A 22,738-nucleotide genomic window follows, 5' to 3' on the forward strand; every position below is an offset into this window, starting at 1 on the left:
AATTTATGTAATATCGTTATTTTCGTTCTATACGATCGTTAAAGTAGCCACAGTACCTGCATGCGGCAAAACGGTAATCCGTATTACGTATTAACCACGAGTTGTGACTTCAACATAATTTCGGAGGTCACACCACTCACGTCCAACTCGAGCAGGCCCCAACCATCGACAAAGACCAGATACATTGGTGATCTATAGATATTTGCAGATGACTGGAATGCAATGAAATTGACGATGACAAAAACCCTCTTATATGCAGCACTGCAAATGCTATCTAAATCCGTCTAGGTTTATTGACAATTCAATGCCTGAGTATAAGATGGTGATTGGGAGTAGGATTCCCAAGCCCTACTCATTATGAAGAAGCCCACTAAAAATATGATTATCGTAGAGAATAAATCATAATATTTATGAACCATCCTAAGATCCTATGGAAGGGTTTAGATGCCTCGCAGTGAAAGCCGAAATCAATGTTCCATCTACAAACCATAGTAACGAATTACATTAAGTGAAGTTACAGACTAGCCAACTTTGATAGTGATGATGATTTCAATCTGTTTCAACCATAAACTTAATAAGGAGTTTCATCACACAAATACTTAACTAGCATATTTACATTATTATTCTGCTGTGAAACATTCCTGATTTATTACTAACGCCTTTTATCAGCCGTACGGACCATGCACCCATCTTGAACACTATTGACCATGCCAGTAAAAATGGGCCATAGCAACTTTGTTTGGAATATATTATTGCTGCAATCGTGTCGTAGAATGAATACTCTGATAATCTATCCTTAGTGCCTCATTTGACAATATTCCTATTCTTCCCCAATTTTTTACAGGTTTTTTCTATATATTGACATTTTTTTTAGGACTAATCTAGTCCCACTTTGATACATTTTAACCTTCCTTGATTAGACCTTCGTTGTTTGACTTCAGACTCCACCTGTAGCCCCTCCGGGGGCTAGTGCCCGTCCCATGCCCGGATAAAGGAAGAAGGTTGGGGATGGGGTTAGCGACCCCAAGTAAGAATTTTCAGAGGCTTCAACAGGGACGTAGAATTAGCTCTGCTATGAGGGGCGAAAACTTCTAAAATCAACATAGCAAACATCAAAAATGAACAGGTTTTTATATAGAATTGTCTAGACAAGATACTCAGTATCCGTTGACTGGATGCCATCAGCAACAACACACTGTAGGAGAGGACAAACTACATTTCATTTGAAGAGAAAATTAAGAAAAGATGTTGGAATTGGATTGGACACAGATTGCGGAAATCACAAAACTGTATCACGATGCAAGCGCTAACTCGGGATTTTGAAAAAAAATGAGGAAAGGGGAAGACCAAAGAACACACTTCATAGAGAATTGGAGACAGACATGAAGAGGATGAATAGCAACTGGAAAGAAGTGAAAGGAATTGCCGAGGATACAGTTGGATGTAGAATGCTGGTGGGCGGTCTTTGCTCCTCGACAGGGAGTAAAAGTCGTAGGTAAGTAGGTATGTGATGTTAGAAATGTCATTGCTTAATGAATTTATTTCTTTACTTTAGTTGGCTGCACAGCACGTTATCTTGTACAACAGTAAATCCAACTACACAGTGAATAAGTTTCATTTTCTGTGTATTTATTATTTTTACATCATTTGTTACTATTATTGTCATTGCTATTGTGCTTCAAAAATTTCTTATGGAATTTCTGATAAAATGACTAATTATCAACTAACGAAAAATGCCTCATACCCTATGCAGAAGAAGGCAGTGGTTTAGCCTAACCGAACTATACCCTATACTGATAATTTTCAAGCGTTCACCAATGACCATCTTCGAGAGAAAATTCTTGGAGCTATTGTAGGAAGGAGTGACCGGTCGAATTCAACCGCACTAGTGATCGTGCAACATCGTGGATTGGTTGAAGTTAGACATTAACACCGTTGGATGCCGGCTCGGTGGTCCAGAGATCATGTGCCCAATCAGTTGCTGCTGTCTTCTTTTTGATTTGTCTCTCAGTGCCTGGACGATTCTTATTATTTTTCTAGCAAACTCCTACGCCCAAAAATTCCACTTAACTTTGTATTGAGCCAAAGTCACGTTGATTTTGATGGGAAAGTAACGTAAAGTTATTAATTCTCAGATATATTATCACCAAAGCCGAACATAATATAACTGAGAAGATTCGTGTTCAAAATTTAGATCCTAAGGAAGGTCAAATATACTGAACTCAGGAACAATTAGTCGGTATGGCATGGCTCGACCATGAAAGCGTGATTACTACCTAACTTATCAGTACTGATAATAATTACACTCTTCCATTCTCAGCCCAAATGTGTTGTTCAGAATTGTCAAACATCATATTGCTGACCGTCAAGATAGAACGAGTCACTGTATTAAATGATGAAACTTCCGAGTGGGATTTTACTTATTACGTAGTCATATCGCGGCAAATCTACAGTTGTAGAATAGGTCCAAGATTCTAGTAGCATAAATAAGTAAACTAATGCCGACCCAAGTCGAAATTCCACAGGTCATTGAAGTAGAAGCAGACATCGAGAGATCGAACTTGGCCTTACCTGCATTGAACGAAACTCACTGGAAACAATGAGAACAAAGATGACCGGTAGAGAGACACATTATAGCAACTATCCTACAACCAGTTTCGATGATGGTCAATTTTGGTTAAGCCCTTTTATTAACTTACTTAACAGACAATGTTATTTGAACAGTAACATATCGTCTATTTCTTCGTACTGTTGTGGTGGCTAGAGCATATGACAGACTCGAGCTAAAATGTAGATTACTTAAATATCACTCGATGATTCAGCCTTCTTCCCATGCATATATGTAATTGAAGCCTATTATCAGCTTTTGCTGAACCCTTATAAAATTTGACTACAAATTTACTTATGTATTTACTCACATGTGCTTATCAGCCTCTCCCCTTCAAATTCGCTTGATGTGCTTATAGCTTTGCTATCTGCGCTATCCTCTAATAAGTTGTAATTGCTAATTCTCATTACTTTCTGACCTCAAAGACCGTTGGGATTTATGCATAACGGTTATGGCAGTGGTCCATTAACAAAGCAAAGCCACTACAACATTTCATTTCATTTCAGTCACAAGGAGAAAAATGCCATGCATACACTAGGTATTTAACTGATGCTTTCCAAATAAGCACGTAATTCTATTAAAAGGATGGTCTCAGGATCACTAAGTCATCCTTCAAAATAACGAGGAAAAATACTATAACAGATGCACTGTTGTGAATGCAAAATAGCAGCGGAAAAACTGACTAACATGAGTCTCATTACAGCTTCCAAACTATCTTCAAAAGCAACGACTTGTAAAACTTGTCCATTCTAATGGAGGATTTAAAAGTCAGGGTCAAGATGGGCAACCTCATTTTATGGTAGCATAAACTATAAGAATTATGAGAATCTGGCAGGATCTACAACGCGTCGGTGAGAGCAGCTTTGCTCTATGCTCGTGAAACCTGGCCTCTCCGAGTTGAGGATGTTAGACGACACTCTGTGTTCGATCATCGTTGTCTCCAAAGGATTGCTGACATTCAGTGGCAACACCATGTTAGTAATGCAGAGGTTCGGCATCGTGTGTTCGGGCGCAGAGACGATAATTCAATTGGTGTCACCATCTTGAAACACCGACTTCGGTGGCTTGGACATGTTCTACGAATGTCGTCCCAGAGACTTCCACGTCGTGCATTATTTGCCGACTCTGGGACTGGTTGGAAAAAGCGGAGAGGAGGTCAGTGTATGACATGGTGTCGTGGCATGAAAGAAAGCTGCAAAGGGCTAGCTTCTGTTGGTCCTTCACGACTCCCTGGCTGGGGTCCGAGAGATGGTGCAACACAGTGGCTAGAGACGTTATCAGATATGGCTCAGAATAGAAGCCAGTGGCGATCCTGCTGTAACTTTCTTTTACTTTCTTCATAAAGAGTGGTTCTAACTTTCTTAACTGAGAGAGCTCTTCTGGTTGTACATTTCAATTCCCCCCGTCATTAATCTCTTTTTTTCCTTCTTTTATATATACACATCTTCCTTCTCCTCCCATTCTCATTATTTGTGTGGCGCATATGTATCCGGTGCCTTTTGTACCAATATATATGTGATTAAATAAATAATAAATAGATAAACGTTTATGTGCCTTAAACAATCTGTTTAGAAGCGGTGGCGATTTTCCCCGCAACTATATGTGTGAAAATACACAGGTTTCACCGAACCACTTTACAAAATTATGATTGACCACAACAACGAACACAGATCTCCATATAGATGTAACCAAATCAGCAATCGAAAGAATTTAAAAGGCCGTTAAACAAGACAAGCATTTTTAACGTCAGTACCAGTTGGAACACCGAAGTCAGATATACATGAACTGCAAAGTTGTCTTATCTTCTCTTCAGAAACATCCGGGAGGAAGCGTTAGTATTGATGCCAATTAGAGCTTCAAGTAGTTTCCCAGAGCACATTTCCTAAAAGGCATCTAACAACGACGCTTTAGTGGACATAATTATGCTGAGTGTCTTTTACCCAGGTGTTCAAACAACATTAGGTTTCGACTATCCGTACACTAATGGGTAGACACAGCTCAACAAAAGAACTACCGAACCGTTCACAAAAGATAATCAAACCATGTAAAACAGCCCAACAGCACATATATCTGTGTCGGACTTGGATTTCTACCTATTCTCTCCGTAACGTACTTTGATTCTCCTGTTCTGGACACACTTGTACCGTATTTTCGGAATTCTGAGGTGTTCTCCTTGTATTTACATATTTTTCTTCGTTCTTCATTCTCATATCGTCAACGACCACCACGAACAAGGTCGTCCTTTTATATAGTGCTATCCACTCTATAACATCTCGTTAGGAAATAAGCTACACACTTCCTCTTGAGACTCATCGCATTTTTCTCTGTATGGAGCATTGTGACGAGCTACCAGCACTTACATTACTTTATGTCAACCTATCGAAAGTTAAATACTTCCTTACTTCTCTGCTCGTATACATTGGTCGTAAGAAAACATCAAGTTATCCGGTTTATGAGCATTATATTGCAGGATATTATCCAAGCACATTCTACTAGTCAGAAAACTGTCGCGTTTTCTGTTTATCCTATACTCGATTGCACAGGTGATTTATAGTATACTTCCATAGGTAGGCTAATATAACTGCGTTGCTCTAAACACCATAGAGCATCTAACTGAGCTGTTGGAAACCACACATTTTGCTCGGAACTTCCTACAACTTCGATCATTGAGACATTACGAACCAAGTTCGATTTATTCTGCTGCTAGGATAAGTTTGAAACGCATCCCTTATCAAATATCCAATGTATAAGACATATAATAAAACATTTAGAACTGGTTTGAATCATTTACCCTTAAATTAAATCATGCATCACCTGAGGATCCACACGACACTTCCTAAGCAAGTATGTTTAAATTCGGCCCTCTTAAAAAGACAGAAATTCCCAGCGATTTATTTAGTCAACAAAATCAAAATACGACCTTTAAAAAATAGCTCAAACGCAACTAAAAGCTATAAGTGGCACGAAGTTCTAGTTTAGGAATAATTTGAAATTGCAGGAACAGAAACACCCCTACTTTACTGAGAAAAGATGAAATATATATGGAGTGACTAGTTTTAAGAAGATAAACAAAAACTTGCATGTATAGATCAGGTAAAAATATCGATAGAACTGTGGTGCGATAATTTTAGAAAGTGAGGCTAGTGTTGAGTAGTGGCAGTAACTTTAAATGACAGAGAAGTCCTATAATTAAGAAGATTGATATGAAGATTAGAAAATGATACATATAAGTAAGCACAGTAGGTTATAGGTAACACACATTAGTAGCTCGAAACTGTAAATTAACGTCAGTGAATCATAGTTTATGTAAAACTGAAAGCGATTACAAATTATCAACTAACTTTTTATTTGAAAGCAATTAGAAATAATCAGTGACATTAGCTTTTTCATTTTTTCTTACATATATAAATCATGCATGGTATCAGTACACGCATAAAAAAATTAGCGTTTGAATCAGGAAAAATACGAAGAAAAACTTAACTAAATAATGAACAGAACAGTGTACAATAATTTATACACAAAAAGTGAAATGGCAACGACATTGCAGGTTGGTGAATGGACGGCATTTGGAATATAATAATAATAATCTAACATTATTTCTTGGTATTATTATTACCAACATATTCAGTTCCATCGTCTGGTGGATGTCCATACGTCGAATGAATTATAACATCCTGGAAAATTGTTAACAAGAAATTTGTATTATTGTTAGGATAATATAAATAAATATACGTACACAACAATAAGGTGTACATGCAATTAGAACAATGAAAGACAGTGTGTTTATTGAACTTTTCAGCTAGATATAATAACCAGTTAGACGCAAGGTAAAATAAATGAGCGTGTGAAATTGGGCAAATCAATAAATTCAGGTCAAAATATAAATCCTATTGTATTTTTCGAATATGCTGTTATATTCGTAAAACAATTTGGTAAACTACACTCAACAATTGAGGTTTTACAAAGATGAAGTGTCCTTTATAGATACCGTTCAGGCTCAACATGTACTTTCCAGATACAATTGATACGTGGACATATAAAAGGTAGTTTAATGGATATAGATTAATCAGCAGAATAAAAACTGGCATGCACGCTTAATATTTTTATCCACATGAAACGATTACATATACTCATCGTAGTATGGTGGATAACACAAATATTCATTCCGAAATAAAGAGAATTCAGCAATTCCACTTATTGAAGACTAATTATTGTATTTATAGTGGTTTAATAAGTATATTTGTCTATCGTAAAATAAAGAGATCATAACACAACGTTCGTAGATTACAAATATCATAAGAGATTTGTGTAATTGAAATCATTTACGCATCAGAGAATGAGAGATATTTGTCTAGTTGACAGGTATAGAGAAAAAATGAAAAACATGAAGGTGATAGTAAAAATTGAAGAACAGTTATGAAAAGTTGTGAAGAACAACGATAACTGGTTAGGTTGTACAAATTCGGTAATTGATATTGTAGAGAAAAATCTTATCACCAAATTGATTTTATTCATTCTAAACTAACACAATAGGTTTCTTTCGTCATAAGTACTCATATTCGATTTCTGCTTACGCGATCGTGAATGCACACAGTTGGATAGTCCTATACTAGGATAAAATGGCTGTCCAGTGCTTTCAGGTTTTCAATGGTCGTTTAACTTAGATCGGTTCATGATTTCAGTAATATTCACATCGGTTAAAAATTGCGTTTTTCAAATATGGCATAAATCAGTTTATACTAATCCATGCACTTAGATATATATTTTCATCGAATTAATTATATTAAAGAATGTATTTGTTTCTAAGAAAAATTAGCAGAAGATATTGAAGTATGTTGGGGGATTAAAAATGATATTCATTAACTTCATATTTAAGATTAGTTCTTGTCATTGGCAAAGTATACAGACAGATAAACAGGTACATTCGAATTACTTAACAATAAATAATCGAAATATACATATCTACTCCATTTAAGTGAATAAATGATTGATAGCATTCAATATATGAATGAAAATCCTATTGATTAGTACTACAATGAAGTTATTATATAACTTAAACAATTTAGTTACGTTTGTTCACTATAACAGTTTAATCTTATGATGTTGTAAATTGTGTTTATTCATTAAATTATTGATTAGTATCAAATGATACGGATCATTATAAATAAAATCAATGCATTCTGTTATGTCCCGATAACAATAGTGAATGGTAACTTTAGGATTCATTTATGGACTAATATTATGCATATTTTTTTTATCGTATAGTCGCTAAATAACTAAACTGTTCATATTTATGTTCCCCTTATCATGAGCTTTATTTTCAATTATAAATTATTGTTAGGCGATTTACCATTCATGAATTACACCCAGTCTACTAATTACTGTTCCCTCTATTCACAGCCACATTTGGCTAAATCTTGTACATATGTTATTTTCTATTTTATGGTACGATGTGGTCAGTTTGATTGGTATATAAACTCAGTATGTGTGAAATGCAATGATTCATACCGCAGAGGCTGTTCTGGACTTAACTGGCTGGGCTAGACAGAAGCAGGACTGACAAGTGCTCTAGACTGCTCATACGGTTTCGTGTGTCACTGTTCCAATCGATAATTCGCTGCTCTTTGATTGGCGGTCTTATCACGTCATACGTTAACAAGGCATCTACTTGACTACAAGTTATAACACGTTCAAACATAGTTTTAGATCCTTTTTTGGTGATATCCTTGCTTTCTAACTTGTACAGAGTCAATATCAATTTTTGTTAATAACAGTTGGCTAGTTTTAGGTTAATCAAAACCAAAAAGATTTGTGTTTTCATAATAATTAACAATTGATGAACATATGCAGATAATAAACTGCAATATCTATAATTGTTTAATAATCATCTGATAAAATACTACCTTAAGAAAAGCGTTAAGAACACCATGAACGAATAAATTAAAGTGAAATAGTATCCACATTTTACTGTTTATATATACATATCTTTAAGATAATTTAACAGTTTACTGAATGAGTTCACATGAATTTTAGTTTTCATGAAAAACTGAAACTATACAGGAAGGCGAAGTTTAGGAAGTATTATTCAGCCAAAAGTCAGTGTATCTCAATAAATAAGCATTGTTAATTAACAAGATAATTGTAATGTTCATGAACAATAGCCATTGATTTCTTGCTTGAATACAACACAAACAACAGCAACAACAGACTCACATAAATCTATGAAAGATGTGCACATTCAATCTTTAAGAACATCGGTGAGACTATAATTTATGGAAAAACCAATCACATATAGGTTAACAAGTCTTGGATTTCGGCGCGAAACTCATTCATTTATTTGTCTAAATAGCATTTGGAATTTTAGCTGATGTCAGCTCGTGATGAAAACCCAAAATATAATTCCTAACCTTAATCATCAACTGTAAATCTTAGTTCCTCACACCGGTTTATAACCCTCATTTAGCCCTAGTAAGTAGGTGGACACTCTCAAGGTCACCTTAGCGTTACCCAAAGGTAGTCCATAAATTATAATCTAACCAGAACATATTATTAATAAATCAAGGATATATGTACGATCACACAAAAAAAACAAATTACAGCGAACAAATTCTACAACAATGACAGTGAAGATGAACACCTATAGACGACATTTATACATAAATACAACTGCTGAGCACATTAAAAAAACGCACACGAATCCCATTCTTGGAGGGAATCCATGTAATTGCTGGTAGGTGGGTAAATTTATCCATACAAAGTATCTGGAAGCAACATACATGCGTATTACATTAATTGTAATTAGTAAATAATGAAAACCAAATGAACGATTATGCATGGAAAATAAATAAATGATCATACTGAATTCATTTTAAACTCAAATAAATGATTCAGTACATGATTCAGGTATATTTCTAATAGGGAATAAAATTCCAATCACTAAAATAAGCATTAGACATAACCTGACCGTAGATGCTATCTTGACGTGGTGATCGGGTTTGCCCATCGTGATGACTCAACCGAGCTATATGAGCTGGAACACATATTATTTTCGGTCCCACCATCCCAGACACGTCGGTTGGAGAACGATAAAACTAAAAGCACCAACTTAAGTCCCGGGGGCGATGTCATACTGCTGACTGTAGAGGAATGTGACAGTAGTAAGGTGTTTCCTTCAAACAACCAGCATCCGCAGCGATTTTGCCTTCTCAAAATAGAAGGAAGGGATTGGTAAAGGTCAACCCCAGAATCGTTACCACACCTCGCCCACGGATTTCCGTCTGCAGCGGTAAGGCCCTTTGAAACGCGGAGCCAAATCGTCAAGAACTTCCTATGGAACAGCCCTGCGCAACCGGAATCAAGCAGTTGTCCCTTAGGCTCTGCTGTCACGCTCTCAGGTCGCTAAGATCACCACTAATTCAGATTTCATTTCAGGTACCTCAAGAAAAAAATCCTTATACGATATGGATACCTGAGCAGTGAAAATCGCCCTTATACCTTTATCAGCACCCGAGATCATTTTGTTGGCGATCGAATCCCTCCGACACCTCTTAAAAAAATTGTTTCATACCCATGACTAACTCTTCCCATATATTTTTATTACCACGCGCAACCAGTACCAATTATTTGAATTCACGAATTTTTATTCTGTCTTCAAATGTCTTGATCCAGTCGAGGGCGAAGAGAGTTCACTCTCCCTCTCGAGATCCTTTCATATGGCAACGCGTATACAACCCACTTCCAGGGAAGTCCTACTTACGGCCCTCTCGCGGCTAGGGCGTTGTTTACGAAATTGAGAGGACGAAAATCAAATGTCCGATGCTTTAGCCAGGTTGATGGATACGGAGGATTCATATATGAGAGTTGGAAAACCCTGATACTAAATTTTTCTTGAGACAGGGAGGGCAAGAAATAAGATCAGATATCCCTGATAACAACCTTACCAAAGGTGATGGGATGGTATATAGAATAAAGAATGCCATAACTATCGTAATTTAATACATTAAGATACTGATCAACAAAATAACAGAAAATGTGATTGATGTTTTACAGGATATTTCGTTTAACAAAAGTCGTTCTCAACAATGAAAAATTATAGCCAATTAAATAAGAACCAATCCATCAAAGGTAATAAAAAAGTCAAACATGACAACATTGTCAAAGATAAGCATTTAATTGTGAAAGTCATCCTAGACGCGATTCCCAAAAGAAAAATCAGCAACTTATACGAAAGAAGTCCCAATTGAAACCGAAGCAACTCGGAATAGCGCAAATACCTGTGATACTGAAAGATCTGAACCTTATGAAATAAACTTATCGGAACAAAGTTCATTCACAATCTAATCAATTATTTCATAAATAAAAGCTTTTCTATTTCATTCTTCAGTGTACCTATTTTCTGGTTTCTAACTGACGATCCAGCATAAATACATAAAGTGAAGAGTAAGAAATATTTATCAACATAAAATGAGACTTCTTCTAACATACATTCAAAATTGCAGGACACAAATTAATAAATTACTTCAGCGAGACTATAATTTGTGGAAAAAACAATCACATATAGGTTAACAAGTCTTGGATTTCGGCGCGAAACTCATTCATTTATTTGTCTAAATAGCATTTGGAATTTTAGCTGATGTCAGCTCGTGATGAAAACCCAAAATATAATTCCTAACCTTAATCATCAACTGTAAATCTTAGTTCCTCACACCGGTTTATAACCCTCATTTAGCCCTAGTAAGTAGGTGGACACTCTTAAGGTCACCTTATTATAATTATTATTATTCTCATTTATACTTGAGGTACGTATTGAATAATTCAGAAACTAGTTATATATATATGTTCGTGACCAAACCCAGGTTTAAAGTGAAATCTCAAACTAGTTAGGAATCAAGATGATTAAATCAAGAATAAGCACACGTACAATTAATTCAATTTGTGTTGTTCATAATGAAAAACGGATGCAAGCTGATTTAGTAGAAACACTAAACAGACATATAATTGTAATGTTTGTTTTCTTAATTTGTTCGTGTTATATGTATTACTAAAAGAACCATAGGACTATATTTTGTACATTCAAACAATGTTTATCATTAGGAATACGTAAAATCAGATCAATGAATAAAATGTGAGAATTAAAATGAGAATAATGACTGACACTGACCTTATGTTACATCTATGATTAGAAAATAAAGTGTATGTTGTTTAATCTCCAGAATTGGACTGAATTAATCTGACCAACGTATACGATGTGTAACCATTAATCTAATTTATATCTCTAATGCACACTTAATGTAATAACATGCCTCGGGATCTGTCACAATAGCCTAGAAGTAATCGCCCTTCATCTTGCAGTACATGTTAAGTCACAGTAGTTCTCCAAACATACTTTTTTATTCTATCTTTTCGAACTATATTCTCTGTGTTCAATCTTCCACATTATTATTGCCAATTTATTTTGATTCATGTATTAATAACTTTGTTAATTACATCTCGTCAAGTTTGTGTCATAGTTTGCCCACTATCCCCACTTTTGTTTAACTTCATTATAGACCTGGTGCTGGAAATAACACTCTCGTCAACTGAATTTTCAGGAATCGATCTCCTGCCAGGGGGTCCACTAAGCGACTTAGAATACGCAGATGACATAGTCCTGTTTGGTGAAGACGCTGACAAAATGCAGTCTTCTGTTAGAACTGAGTAATAATGCCAGGATGTTTGGGATGCGTTTCTCCCCATCTAAATGTAAATTGTTACTCCAGGACTGACCTGCGACAACACCTGAACTAAGGATAGGGAGTGAAGTAGTCAAACGCGACGACAACTTCACTTATCTTGGAAGTCTGATCAGCCCTAATGGGTTGGTGTCTGACGAAATCTCAGCACGGATTCGAAAAGCTCGTTTGGCTTTTGCCAACTTACGTCATCTATGGCGAACGCAAGATATTCGTCTATCAATTAAGGGACGAGTATACTGCGCAGCGGTTCGCTCTGTTCTACTTTATGCCTGCGAAACGTGGCCATTAATGGTAGAAGACACTCGTAAGTTACTAGTATTTGATCACAGATATCATAGAAATATTTCTCGCATCTGCTGGGATCACCAGGTAAATAATAGTGAGGTTAGACACAGGGTATTAGGGAATGATGGTAAATCAGTTGATGAGGTCATGAATCTTCATCAACTGAGATGGTTGAGCCACGTGTTACGTATGCCTGAATACCGATTATCACGACGCACAATGCTGAGTAGTATTGGGGATGGTTGGAAGAGAGATGAGGGCGGCCTAACCAAAACACTGCATCAGTGCTTGAAGTCACTAACTTCCAGTCTGAGTCATGCTGGTAGATGCAGACTACTTGGTTGGGGTGCGCGTGACTATCGTAACCAATGGTTGGAGACTCTGTGTGACATGGCTCAGAATCGATCGCAATGGTGTAGGTGTATGCACTCTTTGTCTTCCCTTAAACCTTGAGATTAAAATTGCTTCATATCTTTCTTTCTTCTTGTACTATATCCTTATATACAACCTATCTTTGATATACTACCACCACTAAATTAACTACTTCTATGAATTCGGTGTTCATCTTGTTGTGCTAATGAGGTATGGCAACTTGGGCCGACGCATCTGTGTGCCTGGTCCTACGTTGTAGCTGACTGACTGACTTGTGTCATAGTAATTAGGACCAACGCACATACGTGCCAGACCTTACGTTATATTGACTAACCGACTATTACGAAGACTAATGATACTAACTTTCTCAGTACCAGTAGTTGGTACGACTTTATAATAATCAAGTTGGAGACAGTACACTTCCGACAAGAATCTAGTTTAAATGATAGATTAATCAAATAAGACAACACAATTGCTAGAAATATCACTAAGGATTGAAATATTGATAAAATAAACGCAAACAGATCGCTTAATCAGTGCAATACAGTGGCCAACTTAACAGTAGAATCTAATTAAATTTATATAACTCGACAAGGGATTTATTCCAAATTGATCATATTATAGCTCCCCTTTTAAATGTTAGTTTAGTATAAAAAAGTCAGTAACAGAGTGAATGGTTTCCTTGTTTTCTCTTTTGGATAAACAATGCCAGACTATCATCGTCATGTGTCAATAAAGATAAATTAAGTGAATGGTCAGATAATTTGATTAATGTTACGACAAATAAAATTTTCTCAATGACCGTAAGCACACACATCAACAAGAAGCCAATAATTTTTTTTAAAAAATGGACCTACTTTAACTGTTGAATAAGCAGAACCAACTTTATCATTCAGTGATTTCACAACCTCTGAATTCCTTGAGTAATAGAAAGAGGAGAACAAATAATATTGCATGATTAAAGAAGTGAAATTGCAACCCTACCGAATGGCAGAAATTGTTGATTCGACTTTTTCTTTAGCATCTTGAGCTACATTGACGGTTTTATCTTTAGCTTTACTTAAAAGTTCACTTGTTTTGATATATCTGAATCAAATTCAGAAAAAACGAGAGAAAGAATGAAAGGTAGTCAAAAAATGAGAAATCACAGTAATCAACATTACCATAAGTAACAATACTGTTAAGCTGATGATAATTAACTCTGATTATAAGTACTCGCTTCGGCGGTACATATACTAAGATTGGAACGATACAGAGAAGATTAGCATGGCCCCTGCGCAAGGATGACACGCAAAATCGTGAAGCGTTCCATATTTTTTGCCCTGGTACGGCCGAGAGTGGGGAGAGTCCGCTTACGAAAGTGAGAGGACGAAAAGCGAATGTCCGGCGCTTTAACCGGGTTCGTGGACACGGCACTTCCACCTAGGGGAGTTGGAAAACCCTGATTCCAAACCAATGGTGCACATGGGCTCCAGTATCCTGAAGGAACAAATGGCGTACGAACCAACCGTCGGTCACCGGCTACCATGGGACTGCATCTCCTCACGATGCTCCACTGCCTTGCGGATCAGATCTCTAGGTCAAAGGCTCGGGGTGTGGCCCCTAAGAAAACCACCTGCTTCGGTTTGGGCACCCGGGCAGTATCACAGCCCACACACAAATGACATGAAATGACGCACTACACTAACTACACTGCTCTCGTTCCTAATAGAAGAAAGACAATTTACATTATCGTCATTATTATTACCATTATTATTATTATTATTATTATTATTATTACTATTATCATTACTATTATTCACTACGTCGCTTTTTCACTCCCTTTATTCTCAAATTGTGTATCCTTCCTTTCCAACTTATGCAGTAGCTCGCCCATGGTGGAAACTCTGTCCTATCTAAACGATCTCCAGTTACTACCTGGTTGAAAGTGAATGCTTCCACCGATTACGAATACTGAAGCAGTCTTTCTGAAACCACGTACGCCGTTCAAGCTGGCTTCCTTCAACGTTCGCACACTAATGCAGATCGGACAACAGATGGGGCTGGCTATGTCTTTAGAAAGTCTTAATGTTGATGTTTGCTGTCTATCCGAGACCCGTATTCAAGACTCTAGTGAAGTACTACAAATTCGCTCTCCATCTGTCGCTTCGAAAAGCTTGTTTCACGTGCGCTTATCCGGGGACTCTGTGGCATCTTCGTCTGGTCTTGCTGGCGTTGGTGTTGCACTAAGCGCTAGAGCTGAGGCAGCACTAATCGATTGGATCCCCATTAACAGTCGGTTATGTGCTGTTAGATTAGAAAGTTCCATCAAAGTGAGAAGAAACCGGCGTGAGAAACGGTGTCTTTTCGTCATCTCCGCCTATGCCCCGACAGATTGCAGCCCGGATGCAATCAAGGATGAGTTTTACCACCAGTTCTTCTCCAGAAAACGCGTTCGACAGATATTGTAGTATTAGCCGGAGACTTGAATGCACAGGTCGGGCGTCTAGGCACAGAAGAGAGTCGTTTAGGTGGCCGATGGGGACTTGTTGGTCGCAGGACAGATAACGGGGACCGTTTGCTGCAACTGTGCACAGACCACAACCTGTTTCTGGCTAGCACTAACTTCCGGCACAGTCATCGCCGGTGTGCCACCTGGCGTCCTCCCTCTGCATCTCAAGCCTGGACTCAGATTGATCACATCGCGATCAGCTACCGCTGGCGTGGTTGTGTACAAAACTGCCGCTCCTTTTGGAGTACCTATCTGGAGTCTGATCATGCCCTGGTCTGCGCCAATCTCACCTTACTTTTCAGTGGCCGAAGGATTGACCGAACGGAACTAGCTTCTAGGCTAACTACCATCCCACCTAAAAGTATAGATGAGCATTGGTTGCATCTTCATGACGCCATGAAAATGGCGAGTAAAGCCGCTTGCGGCTTCGCGAAACGTCCCGCTTACAAGCACTGGGTTTCTTCTGGCTCCTTACAACTGATGGAAGCCCGTCGGTCTACTCCGGGTGACCGTGAGTATGACCACAAACGAAGGCTGTTACGTAGTGAAATCGGGTAAAGCTAGCGTAAGGACCGAGAAGCCTGGTGGTCGGAGCGTGCTAATGAGATGGAAGCAGCAACTGCATCTGGTAACTGCCGGAAGCTCTTCCAGCTCATCCGAGCCACTGGCAGCAAGAAGTCTGGTGTGAGTGAAACAATCTACGAGGATGACGGGATGCCAATCACTAACATCTCTCGACGTCTTGGATGATGGGCTGAATTTTTCGAAGGGCAGTTCAACTGGCCTGCTGCTCAGGCAACATCAACCAGTTTGTCCTGCCCCCGATGGCCGGTGACGACTGATCCACCAAACGAGGCGGAAGTCCACAAGGAACTCCAACTCTTGAAACGTTACAAATCACCGGGCCCAGATGACTTACCTCCGGCTCTTTTTAAAGATGGAGGTGACTTTCTGGCTAAGGAACTGACTGTGTTGTTTGCAAAGGTTTGGGAGCTAGAAAGTGTTCCAACATCATGGAATGAGTCAATAGTCGTCCCTATCTTTAAAAAGGGTTCACGTTGTTCCTGTAACAACTATCGGGGGATAAGTCTACTTCCGATTGCGTCCAAACTATTGGCTTCTATCATTCTTCGTAGGTTGTTTAAAACCCGAGAACGATTGACTCGCGAGGAGTAGGCTGGTTTTCGTTCTGGTCGAGGATGCATTGATCACATCTTCACCCTCTGCCAAATGTTAGAACACCGTCATACTTATCGCAGGCCAACAATCGTAGTGTTTCTTGATATCAGGGCTGCCTTCGATTCGTTGGACAGGACTGTTCTCTGGGATTGTCTATTGAAGAAGGGTGTGCCTGAGAAGTTCATTAACATCTTAAAGGCCCTGTATACGAACACCTCAGGCAGAGTGAGGGCATACAACCACCTTTCTCCCTTGTTCCATTCGAGCAGTGGGGTTAGGCAGGGTTGCCCGATCTCACCATTCCTCTTCAACTTTGCCATCGATGACATCCTGGAAACAGCTCTGATGGATGTAAGTAATGGAGGTGTGGATATGTTGCCTGGAGAACGACTTCTCGACCTCGAGTATGCGGATGATATTGTCTTACTGTGCGATAATGCCCAAGGCATGCAATCCGCACTTAATCAGTTGGCAATCAGTGTCCGCAGGTACGGCATGTGCTTTGCACCCTCCACGTGCAAAGTACTCCTACAAGACTGGCAGGATTCTCATCCTGTACTCACCCTGGATGGTGAGCAGATTGAAGTAGTTAAGAAGTTCGTGTATCTAGGTAGCTACATAAGTGCTGGTGGTGGCGTGAGTGATGAGATTGATGCACGTATAATGAAAGCCAGAGCGGCTTATGCCAATGTGGGCCATCTTTGGCGCCTTCGTGATGTTAGTCTGGCTGTAAAAGGTTGGATCTACAACGCGTCGGTGAGAGCAGCTTTGCTCTATGCTTGTGAAACCTGGCCTCTCCGAGTTGAGGATGTTAGACGACACTCTGTGTTCGATCATCGTTGTCTCCAAAGGATTGCTGACATTCAGTGGCAACACCATGTTAGTAATGCAGAGGTTCGGCATCGTGTGTTCGGGCGCAGAGACGATAATTCAATTGGTGTCACCATCTTGAAACACCGACTTCGGTGGCTTGGACATGTTCTACGAATGTCGTCCCAGAGACTTCCACGTCGTGCATTATTTGCCGACTCTGGGACTGGTTGGAAAAAGCGGAGAGGAGGTCAGTGTATGACATGGTGTCGTGGCATGAAAGAAAGCTGCAAAGGGCTAGCTTCTGTTGGTCCTTCACGACTCCCTGGCTGGGGTCCGAGAGATGGTGCAACACAGTGGCTAGAGACGTTATCAGATATGGCTCAGAATAGAAGCCAGTGGCGATCCTGCTGTAACCTTCTTTTACTTTCTTCATAAAGAGTGGTTCTAACTTTCTTAACTGAGTCTTCTGATTGTACATTTCAGTCCGCCTTACCTTTTCATCCCTTCTCTTCCTACTTTCATTATTTTGTGTGGCGCATATGTATCTGGTGCCCTTTTGTACCAATATGTATGTGTTTAAATAAATAAATTATAATAATTATTTGCAACACTTTTAAAGTTAAACGAAATGTAACAACTATGCAGATAATAAACATATTATAGTAAATCAATCACTAGAACTAGGTTAAATAGTTTTCAAAAAAGTAAAAACAGTACATAGACTGGTATAAATGTGCATCGGTACATGTCACCATACATCACAGTGATAGAACAAGATAAAGAAAAAAGGATGAGATATTAAACAGACAATATAACCGAAAATGAATAAATGAAGTAGGAGAATGGATAATGCCGAACAATCTAAAGTTCACTGAATACAGCTAGGCCACATTCAATTCACAAATAACCCCTTGAAGACTGTGGCATAGTTATAAAAAAGTTAAAATTAGTTTTATAACGGTAGTATGTATTACAAGAAAACTAGGGAAAATCAGTACACTGACTATATATATGGCACTCACGCTTCTGTATCTTCCAATTTATGAATACCTTCCATGAGATCATACTGCAATGTGGAAAGTGTGGTAAAACCAAGAGCCTTTTTTATCTCATTGAGTCGGCGCTGCTTAACAACAAGAGTTTCTTGAAGTAGACGAATTTCTTCTTCAACCTACAATATGAAAATATATAGGAAGTGAAGAAATTCATACTGAAAATAAAACTATAAGCCTGAAAACGGATTAAATATTTTTACTACATAAAACATATCGTTAACATATAGTAAATAAGTGGAATTATTGAAAAGGTACCTGAGTATTTGAAGCGTCCAACTTTTAATCATAGGATTTCAGGCTTGAATACCGACACACCTAAATCGGTGTGGAAGACAATGTTGTAGTATCATTCGTCCTTAAAAAAGTGACTGATTGTCAATTAAACGAAACCTTACTTCCTAATTTACACTGTTGTTATGAGAATCAATCAGTAGAAAATCTTCGCATCATCATTCGATCATATGAAGTTGAAAAAATGGTAATGACATAAATTCAATTGTATTCTACACTTTACTGTTTATGAATTCAGTTTTATATGCAGTAAATACAGTGAACAAAGTTAATAAAAATTATTCCCTCGTCTCTGATATGGAAAACGATCAACATGTGAGTTTTTTGAAGACCCTATTTAGATTGAAATTATTTAATATGAAGCGATACAGACCAGTTACATAACTTAGTATGAAAGTAAATTGAAGAAAATAATCTGAATGAAAAGTATTTATGCTTAATGAACATAGTCAATTAACGTAATGGGAAATGAAGACTGGCGAAAATCCATTTACATTTATTATACGAGCATTGTTAAATTTTTTACCCTTTTAGTTAATAGTTTATGAAGCCATAGTTCTTATGGTACTACTCTTTGAAACGAATTATTCTATCAGCTGACCAGAAACAAATAGCTATATAACTGTTCTTGTATTTAGACGTAAATAACGTTAGCAGGTCTGCAGTAATATAACTAATTTCGATCCATACATCATTTCTTAATTTTAACTGCTAGTTTTAGTATTTTAAAGATACCTACCTTTGCTTAAAAAGCCTAGACCGATGGCAACTTTGTACTTTGGCAGTTTTACTACTTAGCTTCTACCTACACTAGACTTATGCAATGAACTTTTCAATCAGATTTGTTTTTTATCGTTAACGAGATTGTAAACTATCTATGGTTGTTTAAAATGTGGTTTGGGAATTATCTACATATTTGATATAATACCTGTTCTCAAAACATAACTGCTTAATTGCAGAGAACGTTGAGTTATCTTTATCAGACTTAAAACTGTACCAGCACACCAGCTTTAGGACAGTTAATTTAAAAATCATGTTGTACAACTAATATTATACAGATTAAAACATATGCAATATCGACATATAACTCCACACAGAAGTGAGAAAATTCAAAATGCCTCATTTTTTAGTAAATGAGTAAAAGAAAGTTAGGTGCTGCTTCAAGGCCAAAGGCAAGTACGTATCCATTAAAGAACTTGACGACGGATGATAACTGAAACATCTGTTCAGCACTGAAAGTTGCTTGGTACTTACAGATCGTTGTTTTATCTTTGGCAACAGTTAAACTAACCAGTGTCCCTTTCGAGCTTAATAATCGAAAACTGATACCGACTGCCGTTGGATTTTTTGCCGTGTTCGTTCTGGTTACTAACTGTTACTTGATGTCACTAAATGTACTAAGGCAATATAAGCTTCAGCTGATTTTCCTCTCCATGGTATTCGGAACCAGACGAAACGAGTTTGGATAGAATTGAGAAGACCTACTACCTTTTAGTGGATTTTGGTCAGGTTAAAGCACTTACGGTCTATGCACATACATTTGGTTCTCTTGTCCTACAACTAGAAACATGGACTTCAGACATGTTTTCGAACCCTTCTAAGATACAAAAAGAAATATGTTTATCCAAAGATTGGAACATAGATGGCACCACAGGGCAAATATTCGTCCCTTGATCCTTGATAAGGAACGATATTTAACCGAGTTTGTCGATAACTTGATATCACAACCCGCTTAATCTGAAAAACCCTTTGCTCGTGGTTGAAGTTACAGACGATTAGTAATACAGATTATCAGGGTGAACATACAGACTATTAGGGAAACAATAAACGCAATACATGGAACATTTATCGACACCTGACATCCATATTACTTATTAACGTCTAAGACAAAGTCAGCAGTCAACAAAGAAGTGATTCAGTAATCCCAAAAACGTGGAGAAATTATCTACATACTCCTAACACCGTTGAGGATATTGCTTTCACTCCATTAAACATGAAGACAGTTGTTGTAGCTTTTCAAGATCTTTAAAACTCCACGATCGTCAAAATGATTGACTGATCTAGAGGATTGCATATTTTACTATGAATTATACTTAAGTTAAGGCTGGTGACACTTCCTGCCTGCATAAACTAGCATACAAAGTGGGGTTTAGACCTGCGACCTGCAGCCAATCAGCTACAACGTAGGACCAGGCACACACATACATCAGTCCAAGTTGCCATACCTCGTTAGCACAAGATGAACACCAAATTCATAAAAGTAGTTAATTTAGTGGTGTTAATATATAAAAGAAAGGTTGTACATAAGTATATAGTACAGAAAGGAAGACAGATATGCGACCTGTTGGCTCAGAGCCATATCTCCTATTGAGTTAACAAACAATAAAAGCCCGCATGGATCAATAAATATACTATTAATTTTGTAAACATCAACCGAAAGCATAGTTTTGTCAATCTAATTAACATGCCAAATTAGAGTCGTAAATTAAGCATAGGATATCATTTCTCGCTGCTAGGGTAACACAATCAAGTACCAGAAAAACCTGATATTTTTAAAATTTCAGGGAACGTTGATTTTGTCAACGAAAAATACTACGAATTACCTGAGACAATTCAACTTGAAGCCTTGCATATTCCTCATCTGATAGAACAGGTTGATCAGTACTTATTTCTTGGGGTACAACAGGAGCACTTGGATCCATCATTTGTGTAGTTTACAACTTTTGATTGGATCTTGTGTTTAGCTAAGAAGTACTATTTACTATAAAAGGGTGAAGACTAGAGATAATCTGTAAAAGAAATCAAGAGACACAGTGGGTCGACTGCTGAGTAAGCATAGGGATTGTGTTAAATAATATTTAAAGCAAATGATAAAGAGTGGTGGGCATACAAGCGAAAAATAACGACAATACGAAAATCGAGACCATAATATGGGAGGTCAGGCGGCTGTTGACGTACCGTAACCCAACAACACTTTTGAGCGCTTCCGAAATTCAATATCCAATATAGGTTAACTAGCTTCAGTAATAAGGAAAGTAAGTTGTTTGACTTGTGTTTCAGTCCTGAAATTTTTTCCGGTAAAAGTTAAGCCTCTCCCTGAAAATGTTCACTTATGAGGTTGATGCCACTTGTTTGGGTAAGGCACTGTAATCATTTGCCACTCGATGAGAACAGAACCTCACTCTGAGCTTAATAAATCGCGGTTTTTGAATCTTCTTGCTATGGAATCGAAGATTATTAGTGCTGGAGGGAGCAGAGTTATAAAATACCAGATGTACGGAATGTTAATATACGGTCACCTAGCGTTCTACGTTACGATAAGGGGGAAAGTTGTAGGCTTTTTAAGAGCTTGTAGTGGATGTCGAGTCGTGGACGGACTATGATCACCACTACTATTCGATTACGCGTACAAATATGACTTGGTTCCCTTGATAGCCCGTAAACCAGAAGGCTTTACTAGTCCAGATCAAGTATATTTATTGGCGATCTCGTGGTATCGAAATAATACCGAGACGTGCCAAAGAGTACAAGCGAACAAGCAGTGCGTGAGCAAGCTCGAACCAAACCAGGCGGTATATGGAACAAGAAGTGAAACGGATACAGTTAAACAAATACAGTAAAACAATCTCTGGTACAATTGGTTACAATAATAATAATTGTTTCTATTATTCCAATCGTGTTCTTATCGAGACTGGCCGGTCACTACAGGAGCCCCCCGCTAGAAAGGGTTTACACTTTCGATACGTAGCGGTTTCATTCGTGGAACTGATTGCGAAACGTGCAATTGTAGGACGAAAACGTTGGCAGAACAGGGAGTGATCGTTGATCCTCGAGTTGCCACCAAAAGTCTTTGACGTAGAACGGTACCAGAAGGAACGTGCTGTATTGATTGCTTGGATTAGCATGCTAC

General features: G+C 38.0%; 1 protein-coding gene across 3 annotated transcripts; it reads right to left on the reverse strand.

The window, feature by feature from the left end:
• Nucleotides 1-5,542: 5,542 nt before the first annotated feature.
• Nucleotides 5,543-21,786, reverse strand: Smp_065470.1 (putative tumor protein d52; the record flags this gene model as incomplete). Of its 3 annotated transcripts, none has more annotated exons than XM_018794971.1 (6): nt 5,543-6,282; nt 11,769-11,780; nt 13,857-13,917; nt 13,984-14,085; nt 18,505-18,653; nt 21,432-21,786. In XM_018794971.1, 5 exons carry the CDS (start codon nt 21,531-21,533, stop codon nt 11,775-11,777), a joined length of 420 nt encoding a protein of 139 aa, XP_018649330.1. The 3 variants fall into 3 exon arrangements, with proteins under 3 accessions (XP_018649330.1, XP_018649329.1, XP_018649328.1); XM_018794970.1 differs by lacking the exon at nt 11,769-11,780 and adding an exon at nt 9,301-9,369 and having other exon boundaries at nt 6,202-6,282; nt 21,432-21,533; XM_018794969.1 differs by lacking the exon at nt 11,769-11,780 and having other exon boundaries at nt 21,432-21,533.
• Between the last annotated feature and the right edge of the window lie 952 nt (nt 21,787-22,738).

Source organism: Schistosoma mansoni, chromosome 1 (genome assembly GCF_000237925.1).
Source record: "Schistosoma mansoni strain Puerto Rico chromosome 1, complete genome".
NCBI lineage: Eukaryota > Metazoa > Platyhelminthes > Trematoda > Strigeidida > Schistosomatidae > Schistosoma > Schistosoma mansoni.